General features: G+C 34.5%; 5 protein-coding genes across 7 annotated transcripts; 3 read left to right on the forward strand and 2 right to left on the reverse strand.

The window, feature by feature from the left end:
• The first annotated feature begins 566 nt into the window (after positions 1-566).
• Positions 567-3,650, forward strand: LOC131606570 (vesicle-associated protein 2-1-like). The gene is made up of 8 exons (XM_058878773.1): positions 567-740; positions 882-1,036; positions 2,272-2,342; positions 2,441-2,522; positions 2,610-2,725; positions 2,815-2,946; positions 3,206-3,280; positions 3,369-3,650. Exons 2-8 carry the CDS (start codon positions 910-912, stop codon positions 3,498-3,500), a joined length of 735 nt encoding a protein of 244 aa, XP_058734756.1. The 5' UTR covers positions 567-740; positions 882-909; the 3' UTR covers positions 3,501-3,650.
• A 7,246-nt stretch (positions 3,651-10,896) lies between these two features.
• LOC131639516 (uncharacterized) lies at positions 10,897-11,368 on the reverse strand. The gene is made up of 2 exons (XM_058910036.1): positions 11,012-11,368; positions 10,897-10,929 (listed from the first exon to the last, which is right to left on the reverse strand). The coding sequence occupies exons 1-2, from the start codon at positions 11,366-11,368 to the stop codon at positions 10,897-10,899; spliced, it is 390 nt and encodes a 129-aa protein (XP_058766019.1).
• Positions 11,369-11,855: 487 nt separating this feature from the next.
• LOC131638125 (ATP-dependent Clp protease proteolytic subunit 3, chloroplastic-like) lies at positions 11,856-15,579 on the forward strand. Of its 3 annotated transcripts, XM_058908684.1 has the most exons (7): positions 11,856-12,250; positions 12,630-12,744; positions 13,253-13,428; positions 14,010-14,101; positions 14,228-14,410; positions 14,517-14,677; positions 14,792-15,579. In XM_058908684.1, exons 1-5 carry the CDS (start codon positions 12,212-12,214, stop codon positions 14,238-14,240), a joined length of 435 nt encoding a protein of 144 aa, XP_058764667.1. In that variant the 5' UTR covers positions 11,856-12,211; the 3' UTR covers positions 14,241-14,410; positions 14,517-14,677; positions 14,792-15,579. The 3 variants fall into 3 exon arrangements, 2 of the variants coding, with proteins under 2 accessions (XP_058764667.1, XP_058764659.1); XR_009294595.1 differs by lacking the exons at positions 11,856-12,250; positions 12,630-12,744 and adding an exon at positions 13,798-13,917 and having other exon boundaries at positions 13,292-13,428; XM_058908676.1 differs by lacking the exons at positions 14,010-14,101; positions 14,228-14,410; positions 14,517-14,677; positions 14,792-15,579 and having other exon boundaries at positions 13,253-13,791.
• An 810-nt stretch (positions 15,580-16,389) lies between these two features.
• LOC131639603 (DNA topoisomerase 2-like) lies at positions 16,390-23,077 on the reverse strand. The gene is made up of 9 exons (XM_058910116.1): positions 22,817-23,077; positions 22,310-22,606; positions 22,131-22,201; positions 21,792-22,057; positions 17,595-17,794; positions 17,206-17,415; positions 16,951-17,064; positions 16,721-16,831; positions 16,390-16,625 (listed from the first exon to the last, which is right to left on the reverse strand). The coding sequence occupies exons 1-9, from the start codon at positions 23,075-23,077 to the stop codon at positions 16,485-16,487; spliced, it is 1,671 nt and encodes a 556-aa protein (XP_058766099.1). The 3' UTR covers positions 16,390-16,484.
• A 953-nt stretch (positions 23,078-24,030) lies between these two features.
• On the forward strand, positions 24,031-25,588 carry LOC131606578 (bax inhibitor 1-like). The gene is made up of 6 exons (XM_058878780.1): positions 24,031-24,190; positions 24,273-24,416; positions 24,509-24,600; positions 24,900-25,086; positions 25,278-25,433; positions 25,529-25,588. Exons 1-6 carry the CDS (start codon positions 24,074-24,076, stop codon positions 25,586-25,588), a joined length of 756 nt encoding a protein of 251 aa, XP_058734763.1. The 5' UTR covers positions 24,031-24,073.
• Positions 25,589-27,656: the final 2,068 nt, after the last annotated feature.

Raw genomic sequence — 27,656 nt, forward strand, 5'->3', positions numbered from 1 at the left:
ATTCAAAAATTTAAAAGTTTAAATATAATTAAACAGTTTTAAAAATTTTAAAAAATAACATAGACTAAAACTATGTGCATAATAATTTTGTGGAGACTAAAACATGTCATTTTTTAATAGAAATTAAATATAAAATTTTATAATTTTATAAGTATCAAAAACATATTTATCCATAATAATAATATCAAATTAACAATGGTATTTCTTTTAAGAAAAATACTAACGAGTGAGCACTCTTTATGTGATTAAATTAATAAAAATTTAAAAAAATATATATTAAAATTGTATTGAATTGTGGCGAAGACATTGATTAGCATAATTTTTTTTAAGTAAATTATTTTATACCGATAAATTTAAATTGATTACGAGTATCTTTAGTATAAATTATATTTTAACTTTAAATTATTTTGAAATAAAATAAAATAAAAAGTGACGTGATAATGATTGACGACGGTATCGAGTAACCAATTAAACTTAATGGTATTTTTTTAATCCTAAAAAGTTTGCTGATTCAGTCAGTTCGGTATTGCACGCACTTTTGAATCGGACGTCAATCTAACTCCTTTTGACACGTGCACCGTCTCTCTCTCTCTCAAAACATCTTTCTCACTCTAATGCTTCTTCTCTCATTCATTCCCATAACATCATAGCGGTTCCGCAGCACAAAAAATTTCACTACCAAACTACCCTTCTCGCGTTTCCATCGCAAAACACACATGCTTTTCATTGCAATCTCAAAGGTTACAAATTACTAGCAATATTCATATTCTACATTATTTTTGATTTTTTGTTGCATTCTTTGGATTCAAAATTTGGAACTGCCATTTCCTTTCTCTTTCAGAGTCTCATTCGAACGCTTTTTAATCTTGTCTTTCATGCAGTTTCTTGATGATATTGTTGCGAATGTGAATGGAAGCGGCCTTCCGTGTATACCAATTGACGCGTGATTCTAGAAACTTCGATCCCTTCGCCATGAATACCGATTCTATTGAAAATTCATTCATATCCATCAATCCTCCCGAGCTACGTTTCCAATGTATGTAAATCTCATCTTATCTTTATTTTTCTTCTTTATTTTTTTAACCGAAATTCACGTTTTAACATTCAATTACAAAATTCTTCAAGATTTGTGAATCGATTTGCATGCAGTGTGGTTATTTATCGATCCAATTTGGGGAAATTGTAACGTTACAGTTAGGAAATTTGTACGTAGAAATTAATCACACAGTTTAGTAATTTGTCCATGATTATTCACGTTATGAATCCTGATATACTAGCCTAGATAATTTAGTCTCGATTAAGACTGTGCTTGTCAATCTCTTTGGCTAAGGTTAGAAAAATTTGCTCATAAAGAGAAAAAGAGCTTTTGATTTTATGCGATAATAGCTCAACAATAAAGCTTTCAAAGAATTCTGTTTTTCACGGCAGAAGCAAACACATTGATATGAGATTTCATTTTTTTTTAGAGATTCGATATAAGATGGAGTTGTGGAATTGAGCTATTGCAACTTTCAAGAGCAAGTTGCAGACATAATGACAAAGCACATAAAATTAGATTAATATTTGAAACTTCACATGATGATGGAAATGGTTGAACTTGAAGCTTCAAATAAACTAAATACATTCTTCATATAGTTTAAGAGAGGAAATGCTAGATTGTTGTGTGATTATTAGTTTCCTAGTTTATGTTTAATCTGTTTTTATTAGGAATTGCAAGGTATGATTTAGCCTTCCTGTTATAAGCCTTGTAAAATGTGGTTTTGTGTTTACTTTCACGCTTTTAATTTTTCTTTGAATCATGTGTAAGGCTATATATATGTAATCATGTGTAAGGCTATATATATGAAGTCAAAATCTTTATTGTTAATAGAGTACAACATTCTATCATAAAACCAGTATAGTAGTTATCGGTTTTAACAAAACGAACCCGTAAAACTATTGTTGAAAAAAAATATATATTCTACTTTGATTACACTGCAAAATTGGTTTAGTTTTGTGTAGTTACTAGTTACATCTCATACAAGGAGTACTTCTACTTCACTTGTTTTTAACTTAGAATTTTGGTTTCTCTCTTTATGTAAATCAATTAGGGAGACAGAATACTCTAATATAATGAAAGATGTTTTGATGTGAACTTTTAAGGCAATGCTTATAAAACTTTGTTACTGATTGTAAAGTGTGAGAATTGGTAATCCTAATTTCTTTCTCTTTTATTATCTTCCTTAATCTTGAGTTCTTATGCGGTTATACTGCTAATGTTCATGTTATTAGTTGAGTTGGAGAAGCAAACATTTTGCGATCTTAAAGTTTTGAATAAGACAGAGAACTTCGTTGCTTTTAAGGTACCTTCTTAACAAAGTTATTGTATCTATAAATGCTTTTCTACTGGTTATTCAGTGCATGGCTGCAAACTGATCCTCCCGTTATGTTTTTGTGCCAGGTGAAGACAACTTCACCTAAGAAGTACTTTGTTCGGCCTAACACTGGTGTTATACACTCATGGGACTCTTGCATCATCAGAGGTACTTCTTCTTGTCACTATTATAGAAACATTTATAAATCTTGTTTCTTTAGCATATATCATACTCTCCAGTTTTTGTGATGCACAGTCACCCTCCAAGCCCAACAAGAATATCCTCCTGACATGCAAAGCAAAGATAAGTTTCTTATACAAACTACAGCTCTGGATCCAAACACTGATGTTGATGATCTTCCACCAGATACTGTAAGAGAGCCAATAACCTTGTTTTACAGGACCATTCCTACAAATTTGAATAAGAAAAAATGGTCATGGTCATGTTTTCTTGCTTGCAGTTTAATAAGAATAGTGGAAAGTTAACAGAAGAATTGAAACTTAAAGTTGTATATATCTCTCCTACCTCACCCGGAGGAAGCACTAGACATGTTACATTTCAAAAATCTGCGCAAAAACTCGATACTTATTCGGTGAGTTTTTCAGGCTCTCCCCTGATCAAACTTCTTTCTTTGTAGCATTTAATATCCTCTGGTCAAACTTTTTACAAATCCATTGCTTAAATTCAATCCTCCTATTTGGATGGTAAAACCAATCCTCTTAAAAATTACATTCATAGACCTAGGTGATACATCATCCAACATTGTCGGGTTACCTTCTATTTCCGAATAAACTTTATTATATTGAAATGGAAAATTGGACTAAACTTAATTAAACTATCTTTGTTTGAAGAGTCAAAGCTTGCAACACCTGAAGGAGGAAAGAGATTCCGCTGTCAGACAAACACGGCAGCTGCAGCAGGAACTGGTAATACATTGTTCTATGATCATATGGTGTTTGAGTATTATGGCTAAAATATCACTTATCTAAATCCATGTGTTTTCTGGATAAACAGGACATGCTGAAAAGGAGAAGAAGTAGAAGTGATCCGGGTTTCTCCTTCACTTTTGCTATGTTTGTGGGCTTTATTGGAGTCTTGTTTGGTTTGCTTTTGAATCTTTCATTGTCTTCGCCACCTACACCATGATTTCATACTGTTCACAACCTTTGGATGCCCACCCGTCATTAATTAATATTTTTTACTGTAAAGTTGTTTTTTCTGCTGGAATAGACTCTTTATTTTTTCTTCATTTTTTTATATATTAATCATTTTGGAATTTCCTTATATAAAAATATACTATGATGTTCCCATATATTATGGATTACGTTCTTATCTACCAAATTTAAAAAATTGGGTAAAATTATCTTTAGTGTAAAATATTTTGGAAACAACAAATAGTTGTACTATTTTATAATTAATTAAATATAATTAAATGTGTTAAAATAAAATGAAATTTTGTGATTGGTTGAAGATATAATATCAAACCTTTTGTGATGGGTAAAGAAATTGTCCCATGAGCCACAAGGCACTACTCATCCACCTAAGTTAGCCAATGAAAACTGGACATGTCAGCTATTGTATGTTAAATATTCGTTTCATTTTCATCCTCAACACACGTAAGAACGACTAGATAATGATAAATAAATATCTGTATAACTACTAAAGGAATCACATAGTGATATGATATCTTCAATTAAAGGAGTATAAGGGATTTGGATTTGAATTTGGATTGCAGGGAATCCTAACTCTCACCATATAGCTAGGGGTGGACAAGAAACTTCTAGTTGCCGGAAATCTAGTTTAACCGATTAAAATAACAATAATTCGAATAAATGAAGATTAATTAAGAGTAAAAATAGGCTAGATCAAATCTTAGAAGATCAGAGTATAATTTACAATAATTTTTTAAGGTCCGAGTCTGATATATGATTTATTATATGAGAATTATAAAAAATTATGAAAAATAATTGTATGAGACGGTCTTAATTTTAATTTATTTCTCTGTTTTTGTTAGGGTTTTTTTTTTATACTCTCTGAAAATTTTATGCTAAAACGTCGTACAATTTTATGTTGAAACCTCGTACAATTTATACTCACTGATTTTGATTAATTGCTCAGTTTTTTTGTTAGGGGTTCTTTTTATACTCACTGTAAATGTTATGCTAAAACCTCGTACAATTTACATTTTTGACTATGCTTGTTTCAAACCAACCATGGAATCAGCAAGAGGTGAATATGAGTTTGTTATTTTCTTAGCTATGATTCTTTGTTCGATAAAATCTGTCTTAAATCGAAAGATATAGACATACTCATTAGAGATGTCAAAATGGGCCTGGCTCATCGGGTTAGCCCATAAGCCCTAAAATTTAGCGTGGTCCGGATCGCAAAATACCTTAAAAAACACGACTCTATCTTTTTGGCCCAGCCCACTAGGCCTATATTTTTCATGGGTGGGTCAGCCAAGCAGGCTTCGGGCTGGCCCATTAAAAAATTATAAAATAGTTTCAGTTAATTTTGGAGAAAAAAGATTGAGATAGGACATGATTGCATTTCAAGTGATTAAGAAAAGTTAAAGAGGATGAAGATATGTTTTCAAGATGATGTGATCAAAGAAATAGTTGTGAGATGAAGAGAAATTTTGATAAGTATTGATGATAATATTAAGTTACTCTTTACTTTAAATAAATGCTTTTGTTGTATTCATGTATATATGGATGTTGTTGATTTGATGAATATTTTCAACATCACTTAACTAAGTTTATGACACTCTTTACTTATGTTATGTAGTTTTTGTCCATCAAATCCTTTTTTATAAAATTAAAACTATAATATTGAAATACGGGTCGGGCTGGCCCGTCAGACTGAACCGTCGGGCCGCATGGCCCATTGAAAATTGTGTCTAACTCAATTTCTATAGCCCATTAAATAATCGGGCCGATCCACAAAGGCTCATTTAAACATTTTGGCCCACCGGATCAAAGCGGACTGGCCCATTTGACAACTCTAATACTCATTGTAAATTTTAGTTTTTTTTCTCAACACCTTCATTGTCCGCTATGAAGATTAATTAACAAATACAAACTAAGTAATATCAAGAGTTTCAATCTTTTTGGAATGAGTTGTAGTGTTGGACTCATTTCAATCGATTTAGAACACCATACTATTACGAAATGAATGAACCATGCTTTTACCAAACTATTTATTTAGAATGGGCGGTGCTTCCATTTTGATATCAAACTGATCATCGAAGAAAAAAAGAGCTGAATATGAATTAAATTATGTTGGTATAACACATAAAGGAGGTGATGATGATAAAGCATTCAAATGTGTTTTTGAAGATGAAGACAAAGAGGGTAAAGTTGGAACTTGGAATTTCACTTCAGAAAGATCTCATGGCAATTGCAGGTGACGCTCTAAAATCAAATATAACAACAATGATTGTCTTGTTTTAGCAACAATGGATCCTCTTGTTTTATCAGTTTCAGAATATTTACTCTTTTTAATATCTCTCATTGTTAGAAAAAATATCAACCCTAAATGGAAACCCTACATAATTGATTTTAAACAAGCTTTTGAGTATAGGTTAGATACACACATCGTCTTCGTTGCTATGATTGACAAGGATGACACTACATAGGATCGGTAACACATCGTGTTCATCGTTATGGTATGAACTCAACCACATTGAATGGAAAGGAAAGATGAAGGAGATAGAGTGCTATGGTATGAACTCAACCACATTGAATTGATAGGAAAGATGAAGAAAGGAGATAGAGTTTGGCAGATAGCATTTTGGGAGTGGATTTAAATGTAATAGAGAATGTTTAAATTGAAGAAATTCAGGGAGGATTGTAATCTCCAAAATCTAACTTTTTTTTAGGGAGAATTCTATGGTGCAGTCACCAATTTGACTTCAGTGGTGAAGTCACTGCCTGACCAATCAGAATTAAGCCCTAAGCCCTAACAGTGTCACAGTGGACTGAAGCATTAAATGACCCTTATTGACACTTACTGTGGTAATTTTATAGTTTGTATATTGCAAGTTAGTCCCTAACATATTAATATTGTTTTGGCTTAATTGCACTTTTGGTCCCCCTAGTTTCAGCCTCTTAAACTTTTAATCCCCCCAGTTTAAAACCCAGGATTCATGCCCCCAAAGTTTTACTCTGTTGAATTTTTTGAAGCCCCCCTCCATTTGGCAGTATTTTTAATGACACGGCATGGAAATAAACCTGCCACATGGGTAATGATTTAATGATGAATGACATGGAAAACATTAACTATTTAAAATATTTTCAGGTTATATGTAAAATAAACTTAATTTTGAAAATGTATTCTTAATTCATTTAATTGGACAATATATTTTTAATTCATTTAATTGGACACATAAGAATCCAATTTTGCCCTAATCCCTTTCTTGTTCATTATGTTCGTCAAAATCCAAAAAGCCCCTTCATCTCCTTCGTCTCCTCCATTGTTACACAGTGCGCAGGTGGGTGGTGGTATTGTCTTCTCCAAACGCCATAGTCTTCGCATTGCTAGTGGTGTCAATAGCTGAAGAACCTCCAGAAGAACAATGGCGACTGGGGAAGAACGCTTTTGTTTTAGGTATGTTTTTTTGCCTTCTTTGAATATGGTGATAGTCAGTATTTATAGTTTCGTGTGGTCCACTGGTTTTATGTTATTGTCTATTACTATAGTAGTTTCCATTGGTTTGTGTGGTCCACCATGTTCTGCTATTGTCGCTTATTATAGTAGTTTCCATAGGCTTGTGTGGTCCACCATTTTTAACTTTGCATTTGAATATTGTTAATTTCAGGCCATCCCAAGAGATAAAAGTTAGGTTAAAGATACACCATAGGGGTATGTTTGTAAATGAACCTGTTAATTTGTACGTAGGTGGTGAGGTTACTGAATTTGGATGGAAGTTTGATGTTGACTATATGTCTGTCGTGGAAATGAGACAAGTGATTAGGGCACAGGGTTATGTTGACATTGCTAATATGTGGTATAGGCACCCCAATTATAGCTTTACTCGTGGTCTAAGGAGTTTGAACACTGACAGTGATATCTTGCAGTTTGCTAAAGATGTCGAAGGTCATGAGCTGATTGATATTTATGTGGAACATAAGGTATCGGATCCACCTGAATTTGTTGACCCAAGTGAGCTAGGTAAAATTATAGATGATGATGATGTAACAGTGATAGGTGTGAAGTCTGTTAATGTTTCTAATGAACCTGAACCTGCTAAGGAACCTACTGAGTTTGTGGGTGTCCATACACATGCTGAGTTTGTAGACAATGACCCTTAACCTGCTGACCATGAACCTGCTGACCATGAACCTGTTGACCATGAACCTCATGAACCTGCTGACCATGAACCTGCTGACCATGAACCTGCTGACAATGTCCCTCATCATTTTGAGACCCAACCTGACAATGTCCCTCATCATTTTGAGACCCAACCTACTGATGAACCTACCAAGGCACCTACTGAGGAACCTGTTGAGGACAATGTCCCTCAACCCAATGTACCTCAACCTAATGAACCTCAACCTGATGAACTTCATCCTGATGAACCTCAACCCAATGTACCTCGACCTAATGAACATCATCCTGACCCTACTGAAGACAATGTCCCTCAACCTGAACATGATGATGACCTCAGTGAAGATAGTGACTACTGTGAGGATAGTGAAGGCTATGAGGATGTGTATTGGACCTCAGTTCTTCCCCCAGAAACCTTAGGTCAGGAAGAAATAAGTGAAATAAACATGCCACAACAGGATGAGAATGAAGAGGATGAGGATCACTTATACACACCCCATGGTAGTGAGGATGAAGGAGATGTAGAAAGGAATCCAGTTTTCAAAAGTGGTGGGGGATGTGCGTTCCAGCTAGGAATGATGTTTACAGACAAGGATACAATTAGAGATGCAGTGAAAGAGTATGGAATGGAAAATCAAAAGAATGTGTATATCAAGAAAAATGATTCTAAAAGGATTGTAGTTAAGTGTATGGAAGGCTGCAAGTTTCACTTAAGGTTCAGCATGAGGAATGGGCAGAATTATTGGCAGGTTGTTAGCTATGTGAGTGACCATACTTGTTTTAGACCTGCTGACAACAGGAATGCCAAGACTCAGTGGCTTGCAATTAGGTTTACACAATTGCTAAGGCACGGTCCATACATGAAGCCAGCTGGTCTAGTTGCTGAAACTCTTCAGAGATGGGGTTCAAAGATAACTACAGATCAAGCATATAGGGCTAAAAGAAAGGCTTTGGAAATGATACAAGGTGCTGGTATAGATCAATTCAGACACTTGAGAAGCTATGGAGAGGAGTTGTTGAGGTCCAATCCCAAGAGTACTGTGGTTATTAAATGTGCAGAGAACAATGGCAATCCAGCATTTGAGAGAATCTACATTTGTTTGGATGCCTGCAAGTCAGGATTTGCCACCTACTGTAGACCTATCATTGGATTGGATGCATGTTTTCTTAAGGGTGATTATGGGGGCCAACTGATGTCAGCTGTAGGCAGAGATGGAAACAACCAAATATATCCAATAGCTTATGCTGTTGTTGAGGCTGAAACCAAAGACTCATGGCAGTGGTTCTTGCATCTACTACTAGAAGATTTAGGAGCATTCAATGAAAGGTGCTATGGCTTTATTTCTGACCAACAGAAGGTAATACTAAACTCTAAATGTAATTATTTTAATATTCACTTATATATTAATATACAACTGTTATGTGGTTTTTGTTGTAGGGTTTGGTTCCTGCTATCCAAGAATTAGGTGACAATGTGGAGCAAAGAATGTGTGTCAAACACCTTTATGGTAATTGGAAGAAGAAACATTCTGGATTGGTGCTTAAACAGACCATGTGGGCAGCAGCTAGAGCTACTTGTGTTCCTATGTTTGATAGAGCAATGGAGAAGTTGAAGCTTCTAAAGCCAGATGCATGGAAGGACATGGCTGACATTCCTGCTAAATATTGGTCAAGATCTCATTTCAAGACATTTTCAAAGTGTGATATTCAGGTTAATAACATGTGTGAGGCATTTAACAGGGCAATTTTAGAGCATCAAGACAAGCCAATCATAACACTTTTGGAAGGAATCAAGCATTATATCACAAAGAGGATAACTAAACATAAGACACTATTACAGGACTATGAGGGTGTTATATGTCCTAGAATCCAATTGCTCATAGAGAAGAACAAACAGGAGGCACAAAACTGGACCCCTTCTTGGCATGGTGATGATGACTTATCCATCTTTGGAGTTACCAATGGAGTTGAGACTTACTGTGTCAATCTGAAAAATGAATCATGCAGCTGCAGAAAATGGGAGTTGTCTGGAATCCCATGCCAACATGTTATCTCTTGCATTTGGAGCATTAGGAAAAAACCTGAAGGATATGTGTCTCCATATTATAGGTATTTCTTGAATTCTACAACATTAAGTTTTCTTTATGTTATATTTATGACACACATTCTGTTTTGCAGCAAGCTTACATTTGGAAAGTGCTATGCTAACATTGTGTTTCCAAATAATGGACCACAACTTTGGAACAATGTTGACCATGTGCCAATGTCTCCTCCTGTCATGAGAAGGGCAATTGGCCGCCCTAAGAAGATGAGGAACAAAACATCTGATGAGCCAAAGAATCCCTTTGTTCTTCCTAAGAAGTTTGGAACTGTCACTTGCAACAAATGTGGACAAGCTGGACACAACAAGAGGAGCTGTAAGGGAAAGAGGGCAGCTGATAGGCAGATACCTAAAGGGGGCAACAAGGCAAAGAAAGCTAAGACAACCAATAAGGCAAAGAAGAGTAAGGGAAAAGAAAAACCAGTTGAGATTGGTCAAGGATCTCAGGCACCTCAACCAACTCAGGATTAGGAGGCAATGATGCCTTTCTTTTTGAATGTAACAATGTTGCATTAGTATGAAAGTTTGTTGTGATTGTAAAACAATATGATATTTTGGGTATTTTGTAGTGATCATTGCCAAACAATATGGTAAATCTGTTTGGATCTCAGTATGAAAACAACATGGCTGTCAAACAATATTTTGTAATCTTATGTTTTAAATTTGCTGCTACTGAACCACTTATGTAATGGCCATCATTTGGATAATTTCATATATGCAAGTAATTTTATAACTTACTGCTATAAAGATCACTTGTTGGTTAAATTTGATTACACTTTGGTTAGATTTTGTTGACTGATTAAATGTTATTTCAATTTGTAAATAGATGATGTCAAAATTTGGTAACATGTTGGTAACATGTTGTTATCAGTTTGGTTAAATTTGGTAACATGTTGACCAACACCAATAAAATGTTATCAGTTTGGTTCAATAAACTGTTGATTGGTTGTTATTAGTTTGGTTCAATTTGGCTAAATTTGATTACACTTTGGTAACATTTTGACAACACCAAGCAACTTCATTGATTGATAAACTGTTACAACAAATTACAAGGTTGACAACACCAAGCAACACCATACAATTACAATAATAAACTGTTAACATAAATTGAACCTAAACATCCTTAAACTTATACATAAATTGAACCTAAACAAAGACAACAAATTAGACCTAAACAACAATTGTACTAACAGCTTCATTTCATAATTATTGTTGCAACTAATGATACCAGCACAACAATGGTCATGACCCAATTAAACTTCAACTGTTTCTTTATCAATTTCATCTTCATCTTCAATTCTTCTTCTTTTGCGACTGAATCCTTAACCCTCTGCTTTTCTTCATTCAACTTTTGCATTAAGCTCGAAATTACTTCTTTTGCCCTAGGGTTCATTTCCTCATCAAGCCAAACAAAGTTACTGCACTTCTTGAAACCTTGAACCTTGTACATCCCACAACCGAAAAAGCGACGTCCTGGGTTTGTATCGGTCCAGGCCGTCATCAATGGAGCATCGAGACCGCAATGACATTCCTGTCTCATTCTATGACTTCTGTAGCTATCGAATGACACAGAGTTTTGAGACATTGCAAGGTTGACGAAGGATGAAGGAGATGAGGGAGAAATGAAGGAGAAATGAGATATGAGGGAGATGACGAACAAAATGAAGGAGAAGTGAAGGAGATGTTGAACAGAATGAACAAGAAAGGGATTAGGGCAAAATTGGATTCTTATGTGTCCAATTAAATGAATTAAAAATATATTGTCCAATTAAATGAATTAAGAATACATTTTCAAAATTAAGTTTATTTTACATATAACCTGAAAATATTTTAAATAGTTAATGTTTTCCATGTCATTCATCATTAAATCATTACCCATGTGGCAGGTTTATTTCCATGCCATGTCATTAAAAGTATTGCCAAATGGAGGGGGGCTTCAAAAAATTCAACAGAGTAAAACTTTGAGGGCATGAATCCTGGATTTTAAACTGGGAGGCTGAAATTAGGGGGACCAAAAGTGCAATTAAGCTTATTGTTTTTAAAATGTAATGTTTATAGACAAAATCAATTAAATTAAAACAAATTATATCCACATCTTCCTCACTTCATCATCACCATATTCACTTTCTCCTTTCATTTGAAACACAGAAATCTACCCCTCTCAAGAACTCTAATCCCTAATCGCCATTTTTGTACTCTTCATCTCACAGCGTCAACCGTCGACGATTCTCTCTCCACCCAATTCATCCCCGAATTCCACATCCACCGCCAATGATTTCCCACCCTCAATCTTTCAACCAAACACAGACCAACAATCTGTAACGCAATCAAACCCACTTTATCCTCCAACTGGCTCGTTTCCCATGATTTATCTGCCAAAACCGCTTCTTCATGGCTTCCCAACTTCGAAGAACTTGACACCACCAACATGCTTCTCTGTCAAAGGATTATCTTTTTGGGTTCTCAGGTTATGAATCTCGTTTCCCGTTCTTTTGGGTTGGTGGGGTTGTTGCTGTTATTTTGATATTTTAGGAGTACCCTTTTGTATCTTTTGATGTTTTTATGGGAAATTTACAAGCTTTTTCATGTGGGTGGATTCAGTCTAATAGCATGCTCACCACAGCAGAAAAATGGACAAATATGGGAAAAGGGTTAAAAAAAAGAGAGTTTTTACGATAATAGGGCTGAATTGCAGACAAGGTGTTTGATGTTGTTGATTTTGGGATTTTTTTTTATGGTTGTTAGTTAATTTGGTAGAAAAACGAAAAAACAAAGAGGGGAAATGAAATGGAACTAAAGAGATGGTATCTGATGGTGTCTGCTTGTGAATTTCTTTGTTTGAGCAGGTGGATGATACGACAGCAGATTTTGTAATCAGTCAACTTTTGTTTTTGGATGCTGATGATCCTAAGAAAGACATCAAGTTGTTCATAAATTCACCTGGTGGTTCTGTTACTGCTGGTAGGTAAACAAGTGTAAACAAAGTTTTATACTTCTTTTTTTACTTGTTTGTTCTTATCTGTGCACTTGACTCGTTGTGGATCTACTTGAATCTCGAGCTCAGTTTTGTCGATTGATTGCGCATAGATGTTTACTTAATACCTTACACGAGATTTTAGCTTTTAATAACTCACATTAGTTTGTTGATTCACTGCTTGTGGTAACTGTTAGAATATAGAACATGGAGGAGTTTGTTAGGATTTAAGCTAAGGAGTTAGTTAAGGAAATTATTAGTTAATGGGGTAGTTAGAATTATCATGTATAAATAGGTGATTATTGTAAATGTAAACATTTGTGAATAGAATAAATTGTTGATCACTGGAATTTACAAGCCAATTCAGACATTTGAAAATGGCATCCCGTTTTAGCTTTTGAACAGTTCTATCCATAAGGAACTCGGTTTATTGAATCATTGAGTATTGGAAAGGAACTGCCTTTAATGAATCTGAAATAACTCTGTCTTCTGCAGGAATGGGAATTTATGATGCCATGAAGTTATGCAAGGCAGATGTGTCAACAGTTTGTCTTAGACTTGCAGCATCCATGGGTGCATTTTTCCTTGCTGCTGGTACAAAAGGGAAGAGATATTGTATGCCGAATTCTAGAGTTATGATCCATCAACCGCTTGGATCTGTTGGCGGAATAGTAAGACTGTCCACTTATATCCTTCGGTTTTGTTTATTGTCAGTTAGTACAATGTTATCAAATAGTGGCGCCATGGCCGCTATGGCTGATATACATGGCAGTTTTTGGCCTCGTCGCAATGGTAAATATTGGCTGATATTGTGATTTTTTCTGCCATAATCCGCTATAACGGCGCCACAAAGCGCATGGACCGCCATCCGCCATTGACAACAATGGTTAGTAATAGGTATGGTGTTTGTCATGGCTATTTTTCTTATGTTGAATGCAGACAATCATGTTTTAGTTTAAAGATGATTTTAGATTTGAAGCATTTGTTGGAGAAGTATGGAATGTGGAAGCTTTAAGATTTCGTATTTGTTTTAATTGCAGGGTTTATTATTTTCCAGATTTATTATTTGGCCTGGTGTACATCCTTATGCAGACAATCATGTTTTAGTTTAGTTACATTTCGTATTTGTCATTCTTGATTCTCAAAAGCCATCATAGACTGTAAGATTGTCACTTTACATCAAGTTTAGCAATTTCCATGTATTGTGTTTTAATATTTTCGTTTTCTGCTCTAACTATTTAAATATTGGCAGCCAAGGCCTCCTATCATGTGGAATCCACGTTTGTATAGCGCTGATGTCTGGGTTGGATATAATGTACGGCAGTTAAGGCGCTACTTTTTAAGGTATGCTTTTCAAGAACCACCCCGTATGGTTCTTCTGTTTCATATAATGTTAAAGTGGTTAAAACAAAAATCTTCTCCGATGTTTTGATCGTGCATTAAAACAAAAATCTTTTGTTGAAATCGCAGAATCTTTTTATGATACATAGAAGGAGGGGTGGAAGCAGTCAAAAAATGTATCACAGTGAATGGTTGGATACTATTAATTCACAGCCCGATGTCATATCGATGCATCTTCTCCCTTGACATCCCTTTTGTTGGGTATCCGTTGCAGCGGATATGTGAGCCATACTATAAATATCTACCTTCGTTGTAAGTACTACTTATTTGATTTGTTTTGCTGCACAAATCTCAGAAATAGTCTCTTTTTGAAACTGATTTAGCTGAACCTGCATATAAACCGTGATTATTGAAACAGACAAACCTCCAATGGAAGATCTCCATCAGTTTTTCGAGTTTCAGCTACCGAGACAATAGGCATCTATACTTGGTGAGATACGGCTTGGTTCTTACTGGAAGCATCAAGTGAATACGTGGCTAAGATTTAGCATTTCGGTCCAAAACATAAATACAATTCTAGTAAGTATTCTATCTTACAATTTTAAAGTGTATTTTGCGAGTATGTAACTCCATTTAATGACGAGATAACGAATATAAGATATTCCATAATATTGGCTTTTTTTTATATGGCAGGTAGATGTTGGAAATAGACCAGTAATCGGCCTGAGATTACAATTGGAAGGGAGAAGAAGCAACTGATTAGCCATTCACCTGCATCACTTGACTTCTCCGCTGAAGACCTTACCACTCGCAGACAATGCAAATGCTTATCTATCTTGTGACTCATAGCTGCAACTTCCATACGAAATTGAAATGGAGCTACTTTTCATATGTTTGTACTGCGCCTGTTGGATCACCAGGTTGTTTCTTTAGGTTTCTGTCTTAAGTTTTAGGCCGTGGAACTGAATGATATTTGGATGTCTATTTGGGATCATGTCATTGAGCTCATTTGTGATGGAAAACAAGTGCTTTGTAGAAACGCCGCTTCTTTTATTCTGTTATTACTCCAACTGATTATCATAATTGGTACTTATATGATACTAACTTTTTCTTCCTTAATGACAGTGAGTTGTTGTAGAGAACTTTCAGGCAGTACTTGTTTGGGAAGGATCAAACTGGAATTTGGCTTACAATTGTAACACATCACACTGAATTATCTCTTGAAATTGTAACTCACATATTTGTATTTTTGGCTTTCAAATATAGCGTTTTCTTCTCCGGGTTGATGTTTTAAAGTGGCATTGGTAGAAAAAGGATAGCAGAGCTGTTGAAAGTCAGGGAGGGCATCGGGAGAAAACTGATTGATAGGCTTTACTAAAACAAGGATGCAGATGACATTCTTACCCATGAATGTGATATTATTATCCATGCGCCTTGGGTGGACACAAGGGGTTCAATCTATATTTTCAAGTCAAATACCAGGCAAGAATTCATTCCATTTCAGCTATCAATTAAGTTTGTTTCAGTGAATTTCAGTTTTAGAATTGATTTCATATTTGTGATTATTCAGATGCATCTTTTAAGAAAGGATACAAAACAAAACACATAAGAGGAAAATCGGAAACTTTGTGTGCTCAGTACATAAATACCAAGGAAGTGAGGGTAGTGATTGGATCTTGGAATTTTGCTGGAAGACATCCATCCTAGGATCTTGATATTGATGACTAGATTTGTGCCGAAGAACCGAGTGATATTTCTGCTCGTTTCTGTTTATTTTACAATTTCTGGTTTTGTTCAATTGTTTCTGTGTGAGTTGTTTTCACATCAGTAGGGTGCTCTACTGGGAGTCACATTTTATCTGTTCAGTGCTATTTTCCATTTCTTTGAAGAGATTATTCCTCATCCATTGTACTGCTTATATGCTATAATCAATATACCACTATTTCCTCCATATTAATATTGTTTACTGTTTGTGTGAGTATTAAGCACATCAGTTTTTGTGTTGACTTCCAAAACATAAAAAATTATTTGTGGTTGGTTTTGAAAGTTATGCACATCTTTTCATAAAATAAAATAATTACAAAGTTAAGTTTAATTTTTATATGGAACCAAAAACTTTTAGATTTTGTAGCATTTCAAATATGAGTTAGTTTTTATAATATCCATTATTGCATTATTGTTTTGCTTGCTCATATTTGAAAGCCAGTCAATTTAATTTTCATCTTACTTGCACTGCATTAGTAAATAAATATTCATACAGCCAAAATTGTGAAAATAGACAACTTTGTTTTTCATTGTGCTCGATAAAACATTGAATCTCTTGAGAGTAAAGCTCTCAAAAACAAATGTTCAAACAGGACTACACTCATTTGGCATAACATAAAACCTAGCCAAAATATACAACAATTAAATACGCCATCTCAATTGCATTTCCATCAAAATCATCTTCCCAGATGAAGTCTTTTTTGTGCTTATCAAGATCTCGAAAGTACTCTCTCCCTTCCTTGGGAGTACTTGTACCCAACCCCTGCATAAATACCAATAACAGAATAAGCAAACAGTGAAAGAAGAATTATAAACATTATATGGAGTTTCCTGTGCTTACAAGTTAAAACAACAAACCTTATAGTACTTTATCTTCCAACTAGCTGCACTATTCCCCAATCTTTCTCTCCATGCTTCATATTCCAGTATAGAATAAAATGATAATATTGTACCATTTGAATGAGAAGCCTGCAGTGAAAGATAAATGTGGATATAATACACAAAAGAGACTTTTACTTAAAATATCTACAACTCAAAGGATTTCAGGACCAAATAAAATAGACAACATGCAACATCAATCTACTAACCCTTATAACGGGAGTAGGGAACTCAACCATGAAAGATGGAACCTTAAGCAGTGATGGCCAAAAGGAATGAATGAAGTTAATCAGAAGCCCTTTGATGTGGGAGCCATCATGATCCTGAATCACACATAAACATGAGACTTTATAGCTTCGGTGATTAAGAAAACCATCTATAATATATTGTGTCTCATCCTATTCTATTGAAAATGAGCATAGAATTAAGATATTAAACTATGATCTTTAAGCAAGTAACCTCACGTGATCAGCCATAATCATCAAATGACCATATCTCAAAGACTTCACATTTGTGTACTCCTTGTTTTGCTGTAGCCCAAGTATCTTCTTTATATTTTGAATTTCTTCATTATCCATTATTTGTTTGCTACTAGCTTCCCGCACATTGAGCAATTTTCCTCTCAACGAAAACACACCATAGTGGTCTCGGCCCACTACAGAAAGCCCGACTATCTTCATACAACAAAAGAAGAAAAAATCAAATTAAGTTAAACATTCTTCATTCTTTGTATATGTTGGGGATTTGTGATGACATACTCTAAATTAAATGAATATATGTTTCAACGTTTTCTTTTAAACCCCAAAAATTGAAATGCATTTCTTTCTATTGGTATATACAATAAACAACTAACCGCAAGAGCCTTGGCGGAATCTCCCTCCGTCAATATCAAGGTACATTTCTCAGAGTTCCTTCCACCAGCATCATTGGCATCCTTGAGCTTTACAATCCCACGAATCCTCTGGGTCTTAGTTCCATCAGTTTTTTTCAGATCTTTACTTTGTTTAAAATCTGCCCATGATAGGAGGGTGTCTACTATTCCAGATTTTTCAACTGCATAGATTTAAAACATGTGAGTGTAAAAAAAACATTTCCTCTAATTGACCAATTACAAACAACAAATGATGCATTACTAACCATGAAGAATCCATGTAAGTCTTCTAAAGCTACGTGATGATTATCAGCAGAATCCATGAACTTCATGTCAACTGTTTCCTTTAAAAGTTTTTGGATACTAGCCGGATCATCGAGATTGGATGAAACTTCTTGTCTAACATATATCACATCCTTCCCTCCCATGCTCACCCCAATTATAAAATGAGTTCCAAAACGCTCTATGAACCTTGTCCAAACCAGTAGAAATGATTTTACCGATTAATTCAAGTGTTAACAATTAATAACATATGTAATTCAAGGGTCTAACTCTAACCTTGTTAGGGCCTCATGGTCCCATGATGATGGGCCAACTTCTTTGACATCATCTATGTATCTCTAACATAGTTCACACATAGTAGACAATCATCTATTGAATCTCTTCCATGGTTCACACATATATGAATATCATCTATGCATCTCTGACATAGTTCACACATAGTTGACCATCTTCGGTTGACTATCTTCCATTGTTCACATATAGTTGACCATCATCTATGCATCTCTGACATGGTTCACACATAGTTTACAATATTTTGTTGACTGTCTTACATGGTGCACACATATTTGACCATCATTTATGAATCTCTTATATGGTTCACACATAGTTAACCATCATCTATGCATCTCTGGCATAATTCACACATAGTGTACCATCTTGTAATGACTATCTTCCACGATTCACACAAAGTTGACCGTCATCTATTGAATATCATATGTTGATTCTCTAACATAGTTCTCACATAGTTGACCATCTTCTATTGACTGTCTTACATGGTGTACACATATTTGAACATCATTTATGAATCTCTGACATGGTTCCCACATAGTTAACCATCTTTTATTGACTTTCTTACATGGTGCACACATATTTGACCATCATTTATGAATCTCTTACATGGTTCACACATAGTTAACCATCATATATTGACTATCTTCCATAGTTCACACATAGTTGACCATCAAATACGCATCTCTGACATGGTTCACACGTAGTCGAACATCATTAGTGCATCCCTGACTCCCTGACCATCATCATTTGACTCCCTAACATGGATCACACATAGTTGACCACCTCCTATGCATCTCTGACACAGTTCACACATAGTTGACCATTTCTATTGACTATCTTCCATGGTTCACACATAGTTGACCTTCATCTATGCATCTATGACATAGTTGACCATCATCTATGCGTCTATAACATAGTTCACACATAGTTAACCATCATCTATGCATCTCTGACATAGTTCACACATAGTCGAACAACATCGGTTGACTCCCTGACATAAAGGCTATCTCCTATCCATTTGTCACGTAGTTGACTATATTTTGTTGGATTTTTTAAATACTAATTTCATATCAGAGAAAGGATAAAGGAAATCATTAATAATAGTAATAACGTATGAGATAAAGAAGAAAAAATTGATCATTATCCGATGAATCTCTTCCAAGGTTCATACATAGTTGACCATCATTTGTTGAATCTCTAACATAGTTCACACATAGTTGACCATCTTCTATAGACTATCTTCCATGGTCCACACATAGTTGACCATCATCTATGCATCTCTGACCATCATATACGCGTCTCTAACATATTTCACACATAGTTGACCATCCTCTACTGACTACATTCCATGGTTCACACATAGTTGACCATCATATATGCATCTCTGACATAGTTTACACATAGTTGGCCATCATCTGTTGAATCTCTTCCATGGTTCACACATATTTGACATTCATCTATGCATCTCTGACATAGTTCACACATAGTTGACCATCGTCAGTTGACTCCCTGACATGGTTCACACATAGTCGACCATTATCAGTGCATCCCTAACATGGTTCACACATAGTCGAACTTCATCGGTTGACTCCCTGACATGGTTCACACATAGTTGACCATCTTCTGTTCATCTGTAACATGTTTCAATGATAGTCGAACATTATCAATTGACTCCATGACATGGTTCACACGTAATTGACCATCATCGATGCATTTCTGACATGGTTCACAGATAATTGACCATCATCAATGCATCTCTGACATGATTCGCCATCATCTACTGACTATTTTCTATGGTCCACACATAGACGACCATCCTTAATGCATCTTTGACATGGTTCACCATCATCTACTAACTATTTTCCAGGGTTCACACATAGTTCACCATCATCAATGCATCTCTGACATGGTTCACCATCATCTACTGCCTATTTTCCATGGTTCACACATAGTTGACCATCATTTTTTAGGGATTTGGAAGCTTGAGAAGTGATTTAATTATTTTTGCTCCTTTTGTTTAGTAATATCTAAAACACCATTATTGAGATAGTTATGTCACACTTTCTAATAAAGACTCCTTTTGTATTAGTTCACGCATAGTTACCATCTTTTATTGACTATCTTCCATGGTTCACACATAGTTGACCATCATCTATGCATCTCTGACATAGTTCACACATCGTTAACCATCATCTGAAGAATCTCTGACATCGTCCACATAGTTTACCAAAATCTATGCATCCCTGACATAGTTCACACATAGATGACCATCTTCTATTGACTATCTTCCATGGTCCACACATAGTTAACCATCTTCTATTGACTTTCTGGGTTCACACATAGTTAACTATCATCTCTGACTAATTCACACATAGTTTACCATCTTCTATTGACTATCTTCTAGGGTTCACACATAGTCGGACGTCATCAGTTGATTGTCTGACATGGTTCACACATAGTTGACCATCAGCAGTGCATCCCTAAAATGGTTCACTCATTGTCGAACATCAACAGTGCATCCCTGACATGGTTCACACATAGTCGAATATCATCAATTAACTCTCTCACATGCTTCACACATAGTGGACTATCATCAATTAACTCTCTGACATGGTTCACGCATAGTCGGCCATTTTTAATTTATCCCTAACATGGTTCATACATAGTCAGACATCATTAGTTGATTGCATGGGTCATACATAGTTTACAGTCATCTATGCATCTCTAACACAGGTCACTCATAGTTGACCATAATCAGTTGAATCTCTTTTACTGTTCACACATAGTTGAGTGTCATCTATTGACTATCATTTGTTGAATCTCTAACTTAGTTCACACATAGTTGATCATCTTCTAATGATTTTCTTACATGGTGCACACATATCTGACCATTATTTATGCATCTCTGACACAATTCACACATGTGTGCGTTTTGTTTAAAATATTAATATCTCAACTATTAATATTTTAAATATTTTTTTATTAAGTAATTAGTTTATTAAATATTTTAACTATTTAATATTCCAATTATTAAACTTTCAATTACATAGTTTATTAAATAATTAATTTATTTTAAAAAATGAATAAATTAATGAAAAGTTATAAATATAAGGGACTTTAATGAACTAAATATTTAACAAAATAAATACTTAACAAATTAAATATTTTTTACTATTTAATCTTTCAATTTTTAATATTTAAACTATTTACATTTTTTTTAACCAAAACTATTAACATTTTAAAATCTATTTTATAAACTATTAACATTTAAATATTTTAACATTTTTAAACTATTAACATTTAAATATTTTAAAACCTACCATTATTATTTAACATTTTAAATAAAATCTAATATTAATATATAAAATATTTATTATATACATTAAATATGTCAATTTACTGTTAATATATTAAACATGCTGAAAGTATTTATTATATACATGTGCTTTGCAATTGTTAAACAAAAATCATGAGTGACTTAGTGGATAGGAATACATGAATTCAGTTAATTGGAGCGGTTTCGAATCTCCATTGGACCAGTTTTTAAAATTTTTGCCCTGTAGTTGACCAGTGAATTACATTGTAATTTTTTGCCCTGTAGTTAACCATCCTTAAGCATTGATTCGGGAACATCACACTTAGAACCAAAACTAGCTTGTCTAGTTGTTAGTGTCTCCTTAGTTTGAGAATCAAAAGCTGGATTGTCTATCAGAGCATTGACAAAAACCCACAAATGATTCTTTACAGTATGAGCTTTCACATTGGCATCCTTCTTTTTCTTATTTACTTTATTCATTACATAGGTAGTGATCTGATTTGTAATGTAATCGACATGAGTCCCACCCTTGATTGTAGCAATTGAATTAACAAAACTGACATGAAAAAGAGCAAATTAAGGTGTGTAAGACAAAAAGTTAACATCAATAAACCTCCAAATTACTATACTTGAGAAGTTTGCTATTCACCTGTCGAAACTGCCCATCGCTTAGACTCACACAAATCTCCCACCTATCATACTTTGGCATGAATCCTAAATAACAACAAACAAATCATGTTAAATAACAACAACGGGAAACAAACCGACACGCACAAACTGAGTTCCCAAACTATGTGTCTGCAGAAACAAACCTTGGCAGGGGTGTGGGTTTAGACTTCTCAGCACATTTCAGGAAGAGATCAGCGTAATCACGGAACGACTTAAAACGAATCAAGTTTCCATTGAGTTCAACCTTAACAGTCTTTCCAAGGCACCCTGCCATGTCCAACACACGCTTTTTCATCAAAGCAACAACATCCTCTTCAAGATAAGTCATCTTAAACTTCTCCATGTCAGGCTTAAAGGTCACCTTAGTCCAGTTCTCACTAGCTTTGCATTTGGTTATCACTGGTTCAGACTTCGTCCCCATATTGTTTGAGAAAACCTTCATAACAAAACCAATCAACTCAAAAATCACAAGGAAGATGATACTCAATATTCAAGTAACAGAAAATCAGGCTTCATTATGATTTGCAAACAAACAAATATTCCAACAAATTCAACTTCAATTCGTAAAATCAAACATCAAAAACCCTAGCAGAACCCTAAAATTGAACGCCAAATCCAACCCTAAAATCAAGAAACGAATCACTACCTGCTTATACTTCTTCAGACGACGTCCATCAGCAGTCTCAATGATAAACTCAGTTGAAAAAATGTCGGTGAGCTTCGCACCATAGCCATTCCGACCACCGGTAGTTTTTTTCGCATTATCATCATAGTTACTGCTAGTAAGAAGGTGACCAAAGATCAACTCCAGAACGGAGAAATTCAGAGATTTAGGGTTTCGAATTGATTTCTTCGATTGGGAAGTTGGGAGAATGAAAGAAGAACGAATTTGAAGAAAAAATATCATTTGTGTTTAAAATAAATTATCATCTAATAAAATAAAAATTAATTTTTAATTTATAAGATATTATTAAATGAATGGAGACTTATATGCAATAATCAAAAGTAATGTTGATGTGCCAAGTCAACTTCTATTATACCAAATAGACGATATAGATCAAAATTAAAGACAGAAAATTTTAAAAGGCTCTTCTTTTAAATTATTTATAAATACGAATATTTATATTGTTATTTTAATTGAACAATTGAATTAAAGGCTAAATTACAGTTTTAGTCCCCCTATTTTGTCTGATTCACGAAATTAATCCCCCTATTTTAAATTCAAACAGTTTTGGTCTCCTTATTTTAAATTTAAACAGTTTTAGTCCCCCTCTCATGTTTTTTCAAAGAAAATCGATGAAATTTTTTATTTTTTAATATATATATATATATATATATATATATATATATATATATATATATATATATATATATTTATCTACAAAGTTCAATAATAAATTTATATACGATAATTTGTCATGTTTTACAAGTAATTTGTCATTTAAAAAATCAAAATATTATTAATTTTAAGTGCAAAAGTATGAAAGGGGGACCAATACTGTTTAAATATAAAATAGGGAGATTAAAACTGTTTAAATTTAAAATAGGAGGATCAATTTCGTAGATCAGATAAAATAGGGGGACCAAAATTGTAATTAAGCGTAAATTAAATTTAGTGAACTCAATTCTATAACCATTTGTATTAATTTATTAATGAATAAATTAAAACTTAAAACCAATTTATTATAAATTTAGTCAATAGAGGAGACTTTTGACTTTAGAGATGGATAGACAATGCCAAAAACGTTAGAATATTACCGATCAGGTCTAGAATAAACTCGACATTTCGCGGTCTCTCTCCAACACACTATAAATACCCCAATATTTCTTCTATTTTCTTAGTCCTCAATCAATCGCAATTGTTCTCTACTTCGCAACATTCTCCCGTCTCATCAAAATCGCAATGGACGCGTTTACTTCATTCTCCGATTCCCAATCTTCTTCAAGAAACAGCTGGAATTATGATTCCCTCAAAAACTTCCATCAAATCTCCCCCGTCGTTCAGAATCACATCAAACTGGTAATTAACTAACTAATTTCTCTCATAATTTCATTTTTAACAAATTGAAGAAAGTAATCTTATTCCATGGATTCTGTTGCAGGTTTATTTTACATTGTGTTGTGCTATTGCTGCTTCAGCTGTTGGAGCGTTTGTTCATGTATTATGGAATATTGGAGGTTTTCTTACTACGGTGGCGAGTATTGGAACCATGATTTGGTTGTTATCTACACCTCCTTTTGAAGAGGTGTGTATTTAAATTTCGGTTTAGTTAGTTATGTTTTGTTAGTTTTGATTGTGTTTTAGGTCTCACTTTTTTTTGCTTTTATTTATTTGCAGCGGAAGAGGGTGTATTTGTTGATGGCTTCGGCTTTCTTGCAAGGTGCCTCTATTGGACCCTTGATTGATTTGGCTATTGTCATTGATGCTAGGTATGGCTTTATTGAGTTTATGCATGCTTTGTGGCATTTGAGTAGTGGTTATATGAGAAACGTTATCTGTACACTCAAAGTGACACATACATCGTATAATGATACGGTTTTCTTTTTTCAAATATTTAATATTTATTTTTTATTTGGCCTGAGACACAAACAATCACATGCACATGTGTAATATGATACGGTGTACTTCTATGGTGTAAAATTTTGGTGTACACATAGCACCCCTCGTGGTTATATATCTAGTTTTTAGTTTTGGCTGATTTTATGAGATTTTTGTTTCATTGTTCCAGCCTTATTCTTACCGCATTTGTAGCAACCTCCTTGGCCTTTGCATGTTTCTCAGCGACAACTTTGGTTGCAAGGCGTAGGGAGTATCTCTACCTTGGTGGCTTTCTTTCTTCTGGATTGTCTATTCTTATGTGGCTGCATTTTGCTTCCTCTCTCTTTGGGGGTTCTACTGCCCTATTCCAGTTTGAGGTATTTGAATTATGTTATCATTCTTACTGGAGTATTGCTACAAACTTAGGAATCATATTTGTTGGCGTCGCTGCCACGATCTACTGAGATTTAATTATTATAGTTTTGATTCGTCCCTTAAAAAACATTTTTGTATTCATAATATACTTATTAATAAAATATCTTACTGGATGTTGATTGCTGCTTTGCAGTTATATTTTGGGCTTTTGGTGTTTGTGAGCTACATTGTATTAGACACCCAAGAAATAATTGAGAGAGCCCACTTGGGTGATTTGGATTATGTGAAGCACGCATTGACGTTGTTTACTGATTTGGCTGCAATCTTTGTGCGGATTCTTGTTATATTGGTGAGTTGAATCAACTTTTTATATTTCTTAGTCTGCAGTATTGTTCGTTGGTTTAGATGATTTGTATTGACTAAGATTCTATTTTCTTTTCACAGTTGAAGAATACAACGGACAAAAATGAGAGGAATGAAAGGAAGAAGAAGAGGAGAGACTGATAACTAGAAGGAGATAACTTATAAGTGCTTTTATTTTATTACTGTAATGTAATTTGTCTTAACAGTGTTGTATTCTATTTAAATTATGCAAAGTAGTTGTTAGTTTTTATTTTAGTATTGTGTTGTAATTTGTCTAAGAGTGTTGTATTCTGTTTAAATTGTGTAAAGTAGTTTTTGGTTTTGTAATTAGTTACGATCAATTGAATGAATTTAGTAATCTATTGCAAAATGAAAAATCCACTGATGCATAAACTTGTCTGCTCTTTCATCCTTGCCACTCCAATGCTTACCTTACGTAACCTATAAGAAAAGCTTATTCAAATTAGTGGAAAACTTATTGATATCAAGCACATTCTAAAATGTTCAGAGTGACATTCTAAAATAGTTCAAAGGCAGGACATTTTAACGAGTTTCTCATCTAAAAATTTAACATTTTTTATTTTTATGATTGAAATTTTTAGTGCAGGCTGAGTGTTATCTCAAAGGGGAAGAGAACAATGTGTAAAAGAAAGTTAAAAATGTCAAAAAATGGTGCTCTGACGGGGTGATTCTTCGCAACAATAATGCCAGAGCTATAATATTTGCCTGAGCCATTGATCTTTGTCCATTAAGAACAAGGCGAGGGATGTTCGCAGCATTGAAGAATGAGTGTATATGCGTAATCCATGAATATTAAGATGTCTTCTGAAAATGCTACAAGATAATTTGAGAATTAGAAGAATAGCAAAGGTGGTAGTCATATGCGTCGCACCGTAGCAAGATATATGTAAGGTGAATTTCCTGGGTTTAAATCTTAGAGAAGAACCTAAAAGTGAAAGACACGTGCCATAATAGAACTTTGAAGGAGGTCTAAATTGGGCTGCTTGAATTCCACGTCACTAAGTTGGGCATCTCCGTGATAGAAGTCGAAGAGGAAGAGCTGGTCGCCTTGCTAAAGAAAAATATCGATCTATTCGCCAAGACTCTTTATGATAAGACTGAGAATGACACCAGAATTGTATGTCACTGTCTCGCCATTAATTCCACTATGGAGAAAATAGAACATAGAAAACATAAGGTGGACGAGGAGAAGCGAGTGACCATTGACGGAGAAGTTCAGAAACTAAAAAAAACCTATTTTATAATCGAAATTAAATACCAATTTTGTCAAATGAACTTGATGTTGGTCCAGAAGGCATATAAGAAATGGAAAATATGTGTGGAATTCATTGATTTTAATGCAATAGGGAACCCTGATGTATGTCATTTTCATAAATCATATAGGGCGCAACCTCGAAGTCTACATAGACAATATATTCCTGAAGACCTCAGGGAAAGGAAATAATTGTAGTGACCTAGAGGACATCTTGAATTTGGTTAGGAAGTATAACATGCGATTAAATCCCTCTAAGCGCTCCTTCAAAAATCAGGAAAGAAATTTTGTGGGTTTCATTTTAACAAGAAGAGATATAGAGCTTAATTTCGATAAATATAGAGTCATCGTTAGCACGAGGAGTCCTTCCACAACAAAGGAGATTCAACACTTGACAGGATGATAGAGTGTCCTTTCTAGATTTATTTCATGTGTAAGGGGCAAGACTTTTCATTTATTATTCTCACTACTAAAGGAGATTCAACATTTGACAAGACGACTGAGTGTCCTTTCTAGATTTATTTCATGTGCAAGGAACAAGATTTTTCATTTATTTTACCAGCCACATCAACATAACGATACAAGAGACTGTAGTCGATCCCAACATGGAAAAAGAAAAGATTAACGCCGTACACATCATTAATGCGACAAGTTGGATGAAGCCAATAATGTGTTATTTGAAAATAGAAGGGCTTCCTTTTGAGGAGATCGAAGCAAATAATACTGGAAGAATGACGAAAAATAACAACACGATAACAGGAAAGCGATACAAGATGGGAAGGACTTTCCATATGCTAAGATGTTTGAGAAAGAATAAGACCACCTTGGTTCTTATGGAGGTTCATGAAGGGGTGTATGGCAGCCACCTTAAAGAAAAAGCCCTCACTCATAAGCTATTAAGGGTGGATTACTACTGGTCGACCATGATTAAGGATA

The sequence above is a fragment of the Vicia villosa genome, linkage group LG1, assembly GCF_029867415.1.
Source record: "Vicia villosa cultivar HV-30 ecotype Madison, WI linkage group LG1, Vvil1.0, whole genome shotgun sequence".
NCBI classification, from domain to species: Eukaryota; Viridiplantae; Streptophyta; class Magnoliopsida; order Fabales; family Fabaceae; genus Vicia; species Vicia villosa.